The sequence below is a fragment of the Mercurialis annua genome, linkage group LG3 (genome assembly GCF_937616625.2).
Source record: "Mercurialis annua linkage group LG3, ddMerAnnu1.2, whole genome shotgun sequence".
NCBI classification, from domain to species: Eukaryota; Viridiplantae; Streptophyta; class Magnoliopsida; order Malpighiales; family Euphorbiaceae; genus Mercurialis; species Mercurialis annua.
In genome coordinates this window covers 8902802-8911972 of record NC_065572.1, presented here as the reverse complement: position 1 = coordinate 8911972, position 9171 = coordinate 8902802, and the positions used below count along the sequence as shown (strand labels likewise).

The following is a 9171-nucleotide window of genomic DNA, read 5'->3' as shown; positions in this document are numbered from 1 at the left end:
AGATGTGACATGGACTATAATTATTAATTTAATTATAAATTAGTTATTTATATATAAGCAAGTTAGAGGTTCATTACTAATAGAGTCTAATATGGGGTTTAAACGTTAAGGTTTAAATGGTGATAAAAAAACCAAAAGAATGTATAAGCTCTTTTCAAAAAAATTGAAGATTGTTTTTGTATCTTATGCCTAATTTAAAAATATAGGAACCAAAGTGTAATTATCCAAAAAGGAAAGTCATTGACAACCGTACGATGAAAAGCCCTATATAGCAAAACAAACATGAACAACAGCTCTTTATCAGTTCCTCTCTGTTAATTGATATTTTTGTTTCTTAGAGATTTTTTTGTCTGAAATCTCTCAAATATTTTACGGTTTCTCTAAAATTAAGCAACTTCTGGAGAACACCCACCAAACAACTGTATAAATAATTTGAATTTTTCACCTTTTTTTTGGGAGATTTTTCATTTTGTTTCGTTCAATTACGTACAAAATTCAACGTTCCACTGCCCTAGATTTTCTCTTTGTAAGCGTCTTTTTTCCCCATTTTTTCAATTCAACTTCTGAATTTTTTATTTCTTTGCATTTCTTTTTATAAATTTTACAGCTTTTTTGTAATTGCCATGTGGGTTCCTGAGGAATTGGAAGAAAAACAAAAATCAGGTTAATAAATGATGTAAATTGCTAAAAAAGAGAGAATTTTTGAGATGGGCATTTAATTTGGGTTGTTAATTTTGATTTTTGTTGTTGGGGTTGAGATGGGTATTTGAATTACATGAAATTTAAGCAATTAGAGGGTAGAAAATTGATGATTTTGATGGTGAATTTGTGTAGGGAGTTAAAAGGGCGTGGGAAGGGCTTGAAGGTGAAGTAAATTTAGCCTTGTTTTTGGGGCTATTTTTTCTTCATTTGTTTAAGCATAGACTGTAATCACAACAAGAAAAAAGCAGTCAATGGGCTGCTTTAGTTCTAAAGTGGCAAGACATTTTCCTGGACATGAAGACCCTATAGCCCTTGCTTCTGAAACTGCTTGTGAGTCTCTTTTTCCCCCCTAGATAGCACCAACACGGTGAAACATTGTTATTTTAAGGTTTTTTGTGTAAAAAATGAAGTTTCGTGTCTGAAATGTCAAGTGTTCGAAAGGTTTCCGAAATAGGACTCTTCAATTGAATGAAGTGTCCGTGCTACCTTGTTTGTTGCTGTTTTATTCAGAATTTTCGCTTGTTGAATGCAAAAACTTGCATGATTTTGCTAGAATTTAGTTGAATTGTTCAAATGATTTATATTAAACAAGTTCTACATTGATTCTTTTATATTTTTGAAACGTTTGTCTTGGAATTCCAATTCTTTATCTTGCTTTTTAGTCAAAGATAAAGAAGAGGAGGCATTGCAGCCTATGATTGAGTCAAAGATTTGTGATCTTAAAGACTTTACTTTTTCTTTTCTTTTTTATTCTGGTTTGTTGGGTATTTTGAAATCCATGACTGCTTTGTTTTTGAAATCCAAAAAGAAAAAGGTTGTTTCTTTAATTTTATTTTACCGAGTTTGAGGTTTTATTTGTTGAGCAGTTAAAACTTCCAGCTGATTTGTTTGGTTGACTTTTATTCAGCCTTTTAATCTGATATTGTTCCTTTTCAGCTTATTGTCAAGTTGGCTTATCTTTCATTACGTGTATGTGCAGTTGTGCACCTTTGTCTGGTTTAATGGGCTGTTAAATTAATTGATTCGTCTTTTATTTGTGATTTTTCAGTCAGTGTTAGCGAAGTTGAAGCATTGTTTGAACTATTTAAAAGCATTAGCAGTTCTGTTGTTGATGATGGGTTGATAAACAAGGTATGAAGCAATAGTACTCCTAACTTGCACCTCTTTTCCTCTATGTCATTCTCTTTTCCTTTTCTTATCAGCATTGTTAATGTACAAAAGTATGTGGTTTTTGAAGCGTGCGCTTCATTTGTCGCCGTTCTTTATATATATATATTCTAGTATGATCATGTCTTCTCCATTGAAAAACTGTCGGGTATGTGATAACCATCCAAAAGCAAGTTCATGACTTCAATTTTTTTTTCTTGCTTGCAAAAATAATATTAACATTTAGCTAGCTTATCATGTAATGATTGGATTCAGCCAGTAGATTTAGTTGGGGGTGGTTTTGATGATAGTATGTTCAAAGAATGGATTTTAATTATCATGGTTTCCTTTTATTAAATATGTGTGATTTAAAGAAATCGTAGATGTGATGTACTTAATTCATTTTAAGTCGGTTGAGGTTTAGATACCTGTGTTTAAATGATAGATTAGAGCCTCTATTTATGTCTAAATGTGATTATAAATTATGGAGTTTATGTAAGTATAGTAATATAATGCTGTCTCAAAGGTTTTGGTTTTATTTGTACATGCAGGAGGAATTTCAATTGGCACTTTTCAAGAATAGAAAGAGGGAGAATCTCTTTGCTAACAGAGTACAGCTCTTACACTCTGTACTATTTTTTAAGGAAATGTGAATAGTAGATAAGAGAGAAGGAATTAAATCCATTACAGCCTGTTCCATACATATCATAAATTCAATATAAGTTTTGAATTGCACTTGGTAGTTGGTACTATTGATATCTGCAAAGGACCGCATTTTCCCCCATATTTATAATAAGAAAGTAACACTACTAGACATGGCACATTTAAAAGTTCAAGTGCCTTGTAAGATTATATCTCCATTGCAATAAGCGAAAAAAACATTGTTATGATTTTTTTTCCTCGGTGAAGAATGTTTTATGGTTAGAGTACTTTCCTTTTGCAGATCTTTGATCTTTTCGATGTTAAGAAAAAAGGAGTAATTGATTTTGGTGATTTCGTTAGAGCACTGAGTGTCTTCCATCCCAATGCTCCACAAGAAGATAAGATAGACTGTAAGTTTATTTACATTGTTCAATACCTTTGATTCATTATTCATAAACTATATATAGTATTGCCTTCATCTGCTATTCTCTATATAACTCTCACAATGTCTTGCTTTTCATTGTCCTCTTACTTACACGTAGTGTATGTAATCCCTTGCAGTTTCCTTTAGGCTTTATGATTTGGAGAATTCAGGATTTATCGAGCGGCAGGAGGTACGATAAGTCCTTTTATTGCATTATAGCTAGATAATATTTTGTCTCTTTTACTGTATCGTTTTGTTTCAAACTTGAATTATTATGTCTATCCAAATTCTTGGTGATAATTTTCCTAGATTGGAACCTTTAGTTTATGTTCTCTGTGTTGTTAATTTCGCTCTCTTGGTAAATTCCAGTGGAACTTCTGAAAGTAACTTTCTTTGAGTACATTCGTTGAATTCATATGGTTATTGAATTTTAAAAAACTAGTGAAGGTGAAGACAACGCTATGTTTTTGAATTATTTAGAAGGAGTTAAAATGTTTTTAACAATCTTGATTGGGGAGAGTCTCCTTTGAATCAGAAATAAGTGAGGCTACATCAAACTATTTCCCCCTTTTTCCTTCTTTCTGGCTGTATGAAGGCTGGTGATTACTTATCTCCGGTAGTTCTGCTTATCTTCATTTTAGTTCATGTCGAGGTGGTCTCTGAACCTTGGTTCATGGGCAAAAGTGTATGGTGAACAGACTCGTGGCCGTGGGCATGAGCTGTTCATTAGGTCAGTTTCTCCATAGGGAAGTAAACGATCATGATGTAGATATTATTCCTTAATTTTGACGGCATGTCTTACACGGAAATGGAAATGATTGCTACTTTCACCATGCCCTTTCTTAAAAAATTAACATTTCTTACCAAAATTTTCTTTCCCTTAGAATTTATAAATATTTTTCTATTGAAGAAAAAGGTGCACCACATCTTTCAGATTTGGTTCATTCGTATAATATGCCTTTATGGGGAACTCCTTGCAGGCATCTTCATTGTATGTGATTTTGGCAGGTTAAGCAAATGTTGATTGCACTTCTTTGTGAGTCTGAAATGAAGTTGGCTGATGAGACGATCGAGATAATTCTTGATAAGGTCAGTTGTTGCATCTGAATTTAGTTAGTTATTCTTTTTTTTTTTTTGATGAACTCTATCAAGGTTCTTAGTTTTCTTCTATGCTGTTGCTACCTTAAATTCATTGAAGACTTTCACACGTTGCCGTGATCGCCATAATACAGTAAAATTTACAAAATTGTTATGGTTGCTCCAGTCTCATATATGTAACTTTGGCTGAAACACCCCAGGAGGGCATTACAATTACTGAAATTTAATTCTGGTATAGCTTGCAATCATAATTATGAAAACGTGAAATATGTATTGTTAATATGAAGTCAACTTAGAAGCACCTACGCTGCATGGAAATGGAAACAGCAAAATGACAATTTCTATAAAAATAGGTTATTAATATAAAATTGTAGAGTTTCAGAAGCGTTTCCGGAAATGAAATTATAACGTCGAAAAGTAGGACTTGACAAGTTTTCGTGCAATTTAGTGGACCACAAATGTTAAAATGGCCGCGCTAGTGAGTTTCATTTTGCTGTCCTATGTAGTTATGATCTGAGGGGGTTTGCATATATTTTGACTCAAATTTGTGTAATCGCTGTCTTTTAACAATTATGAAATTCTTGCTTGGCTTTTAATTCGGTCAACAGACTTTCATGGAAGCGGATGCTGACAGCGATGGGAAGATAGACAGACCTGAATGGAAGAACTTTGTATGTAAAAACCCATCCTTATTAAAGATCATGACTCTGCCTTACTTAAGGTAACATAGCGAAATGGGATTATCTTTTTCTTTTTAGATATGAAAGAGTGGTGCGTTTGTATGTCCTCTAATTAGTCTCCTGATTCATCGGCTTTTGACTGTAATGCAGGGATATCACGACGACATTTCCAAGTTTTGTTTTCCACTCAGAGGTGGATGAAATTGCTACTTAAAATTGATGGAAAATTACTTGGATGTTACCAATACCAGTGGTCCATAACCACTGTTTTTAATTTTTGAAATTGGTTAAAGTTTCGAGTTTAATACAGCCAGGCTTAGGTTAGAATATTTCAAAAAAAGTACGTGGTTTCTAAGGTGAACAAGGTAGATTTCCGAGGAAAATTAGCTCGGATTGTCTGTCAACTGTAAAGCACCATTCTTGTAATTGATTTCTGTCGAATCTTTTTCGTGCTAGTGATAATAGTTCTACAGCAAGCTAAAACTGTTCTTTTCTCGGATCTGTTTTCCGCTATAATTATGTGGCGTTATGATAAACGCAGGCGATTCTGCCTAGACGAATGAGTAACAAAGGCTTGAAGTCTGTTAGGTTGTCTCAGGTACACAATCAGGTCTTCTGGAAACACAAATGATTTTACCACACGTCCGTTCTGAAAATTACAAGATTCATAATTCTATAGCTCTCGGTTCAATAATCCAAATTACATTTTTCTTAATTTATTAGTTTTAAATTTTTTTAATTTTCTTGTCCTTTTTACTTTTGAATTTTAAAAAAAAAATACTAAAAAATTTATTTAAAAAAATATATAAAAATAATAAATTAAATTTATTAAATTTCTCAAAAATATAGTTTTGATTTATACATTAAGAATAAGACTAAATTGAGATTTAATAATATGAATATATCCTTTGACTTGATTTAAAAAAAGGAATAGAAAGATTGAAATATTAATAAAAATAAAAATGAGTGATTATATTATTAAATTTTCAAACAAAAAGGATGATATTGAAATTAGAAAAAATATCAGTATTTACAAAATAAATAATTATCACAAGATTTTTTTTTTATAAAATAAATTTAATTTTATTCATTTGTGACGATTGGTCGAATTTTATCTTTATTTAGTAAAATATCTTTTTATATAATTTTGACAGAATAAAAGATCATTAAACCCTTTCAATTAGGCATAAAATAATAAAAAAGTTATTTTTCGAGCTGTAATTTCAGAAGAATCAGATCAATTTCACCTCTCTAATTAATTTCAAAAGAATCAGATCAATTTCAACCTCTCCAATAAAAGAAGAGAGTAAAATTTCTAATTAAAAATAATCAATCTTAACTAATTTTAATTAATCCTAATTAAACTAATTAATTCTAATTGGTCCACCGCCACCGTCACCGTCCGAAGAAACGCAAAGCGTATTATACAATCGCAACTCGTAATGAGAAACCACAGTTACAAAAAAAATGGAGGAAACATTACACAAAGAAGCAATGGAAAGCATAACACAGAGGCTATCAACGGTCGAAAGTCTCTACTTCCCTCGCGCCCTTCAATCCAACGTCTCTAATTCCTCCCACCGCAAGTCTCTCCTTCTCGACCTTCTCTCCCGAGACGCCGCCGTTTTCCTCGGTATTATCTCCGTTCTCGTCAATTTTGCTTTAATTTCCATCTGGGTACACTTTTAATTTTAATAATTGGTTTTAATATCCATCTGGGTACTTTTTATTTTTCAATATTTGTTTTAATTTCCATCTGGGTACTGAAATTTCACTAATTTATTATTAGAGAGATACGGGGAGAATTTAACAAGTGAGGAGCTTGAAAAGTTCGATAATTTAAAGAGTGATTATGAAGTGAACTGGCATTTAAAGAATTTAAGAAGTAAGATTAGTCCCAGTGATGAGGAATTGAAGATGAGGTCAGTGAAGGTGAAGAATAGGAGATTGGCTTATTTGAATCAGTTGATTAGTGATGGGAGTTATTTTTCGGAGGATTCGATGAGGGAAAGAGAGCCGTATTTGCATCATGAGTTTGTCGGGAAGTTTCAGGATCGGAGTTGTAGGGTTATGGCTAGGCCGGGGGAGCGGTGGTCCGAGACTTTGATGAGGAGGTCTGAGGAAGCTGTGTTGGTTTCCAAGATTAGAGCTGAACAGATTAGGTTGGGTGTTGATGAGAGGGAGTGGATTGGGAATGAAATGAATCGGCCAGAAGAGGAAGAAGAGGAAGAGGAGGAGGACGACGAAGAAGAGAATGGAGTAGCTAAGGACGCTCATGGCAGTCATGCCAATGAGGTAAATTATATGCCTTTTGGCGGATTTCATTGGTGATTTATTTCGTTTAAGTTGATGGATTTAACTTGAAGTTGTGCATGTTTAGACATTATATGCAGTTATGCACTATGGTTATGTGTTTTATTTAGATTCACCGGTCATTTAGTTATGGCTTGTGCTATCTAAATTGTTCACTTTTACATAATTTCAGAATCAAATCTATTTTTATGCCAAGAGTTTAGTCCAATTTCTGCTCATGGCAGTCTCACCAATGAGGTAAAGTGTATACCTTTTGCGGATTTAATTGGTGATTTGTTTTGTTTAAGATGATAGATTTGAATTCTAGCAACTATGACCTTGCCATACACGAAAGGTGATGAAATTTAATTGAAGAAGTGTATTTTTAGACATTTTATACACATTGGTTATGTGCTTTTTTTAGATTTGCCGTCCATTTAGTTATGGCTTGTGCTATCTTAAGTGGCAGTAGTTTTGGTTATCGAACTTATGGTTTCATAAATCATATATACATGCTGGTCTGAGTCTATGGTTCTTTGTAAATATCTCCTGTTAGTTGTTATACCTGTCTTTGCTTTGAATGGCTAAAAGAAAGCAGCTTGTCTATTAGGTGTTCCGTGATTTTATTACTTCGCCTTTAATGACTCGGCTAGGGCAGTTCGATCAAGCTGGTGCTTTATTACAGCTTCTATAACTGTGCAAAAGCGATAATTTCATTGGTGCTAGTCTTAGATGCAAGACTTTTCAACCTAGTTAATAATAGCATATAGAACTCTGCTTATTTAATCAACTTGCTATGCTGGTCACTCAATTTGCTCAATTGAGTGTTTTATCATTCGCATCAGAAGAGAGAAACGAAAGTCTTTTGGTCAATCATTCCTGAAATATGGACACATGGACGAAGATAGTACCGTCTCGTCGCAGAGGGAAATAACATTGCTACATGAATCAACGAAAAGTAAATTAGTTAGCCTGCAACACTTTGGCTTTAGTTTTCCTCATGTGCATATCAGTTTATTCTGTGGTTGATTTCCTTAATTATCTTATCATTAAATTTAGAAAAATTTAAGTTCCACTTTATGTGAAATTCTTTTGATACTGTTACACAACCAGCTGGTTTTTGGTTTTATAACTTTCAGATGCTTGATGCTACAAATGTCGCCCCACCAAGCAGCGATCAGCATGGCAAGGAGACAACTATTTCACTAGAAGAGAAAGAAGATCTGATGAATCAGTTTACCTACATTATGCACCAAAAGTTTCTTGCTGGGGAAGATAATCAGCACTTAGACTACTCAAAAATTGACGACAACGAGACCTTGGATGATCACTGGCTTAGGGAAGCCAATGAGGATGCCGAGGATAAGTATTTCGCTGAAGATGATGAAGAATCTGGCGATCAGGCTCAGATGCATTGACTATACTACTAAGTGCTAATCTTTTTAACCATATGTACACTTTGTAAAGACTTGCTTATAGTACCACAGGTTTCTTGTCTTTGGAGTATTTGAGGATCAGTGCTACTATCCTCACAGCATCAAACCACTTTGCAGCTATTCAAATATTGGATGAAAATCCCCCCAGTTTAGAGATGATCTCCGTCTCATTAGTTAAAGCTGCGATCAGGTGTGCATTATGGCTCTCGACCTTATCTCTCGCAACGAACACATTGTACAATTTCACCTTCACAATGCTCCATATGTTGGTTTATTTCATTCATGATCACTAAAATTAAAGTTCAATTTATAGTTATTATACTTAGTTTCTTGCAGAAAAAACACAAAATGTGATGTTCCTTTTCATTTCTACTTAACAATCAACAACATTCCTTACCCAAAAGCGAAAAAAAAAAAAAACAACATTCCTTACCGGCATTTGCAGTCCAAAAAGGAAGAGAAAAAAAATTAAAAAAGCCTTCCTGACTGTTGTTATAAATGGGACTATGGGTCTTTGAACTTTTTATTGTGAGGAAATTTCATCCTATATCTCAATTTCTATAAAATTATAAGTTAGTGATTAAAAAAAAAAAATATGCACAAATCTCTCAATTGGTTTAAAAACTTTTTATTATACCTCATAATAATTTCAGTACCATTTTACCCCTAACTTCCCACTAACATTGTTAATTTCTTTTGTACCTCAATACCCATGTCACTCCTTATCCATCTAAATCTCAGTGAACCTCAC

General features: G+C 33.3%; 2 protein-coding genes across 4 annotated transcripts; both read left to right on the top strand.

The window, feature by feature from the left end:
• Window positions 1-297: 297 nt before the first annotated feature.
• On the top strand, window positions 298-5175 carry LOC126674853 (calcineurin B-like protein 1). 2 transcript variants are annotated; one of them, XM_050369377.1, is made up of 9 exons: window positions 298-526; window positions 835-1032; window positions 1751-1833; window positions 2400-2459; window positions 2792-2900; window positions 3052-3104; window positions 3923-4003; window positions 4621-4733; window positions 4843-5175. In XM_050369377.1, the coding sequence occupies exons 2-9, from the start codon at window positions 954-956 to the stop codon at window positions 4904-4906; spliced, it is 642 nt and encodes a 213-aa protein (XP_050225334.1). In that variant the 5' UTR covers window positions 298-526; window positions 835-953; the 3' UTR covers window positions 4907-5175. The 2 variants fall into 2 exon arrangements, with proteins under 2 accessions (XP_050225334.1, XP_050225335.1); XM_050369378.2 differs by lacking the exon at window positions 298-526 and adding an exon at window positions 568-663.
• Window positions 5176-6099: 924 nt separating this feature from the next.
• LOC126674901 (uncharacterized) lies at window positions 6100-8699 on the top strand. Of its 2 annotated transcripts, XM_050369441.2 has the most exons (4): window positions 6100-6325; window positions 6482-6987; window positions 7178-7242; window positions 8124-8326. In XM_050369441.2, the coding sequence occupies exons 1-4, from the start codon at window positions 6160-6162 to the stop codon at window positions 8191-8193; spliced, it is 807 nt and encodes a 268-aa protein (XP_050225398.1). In that variant the 5' UTR covers window positions 6100-6159; the 3' UTR covers window positions 8194-8326. The 2 variants fall into 2 exon arrangements, with proteins under 2 accessions (XP_050225398.1, XP_050225397.1); XM_050369440.2 differs by lacking the exon at window positions 7178-7242 and having other exon boundaries at window positions 6108-6325; window positions 8124-8699.
• The last annotated feature ends 472 nt before the right edge of the window (window positions 8700-9171 follow it).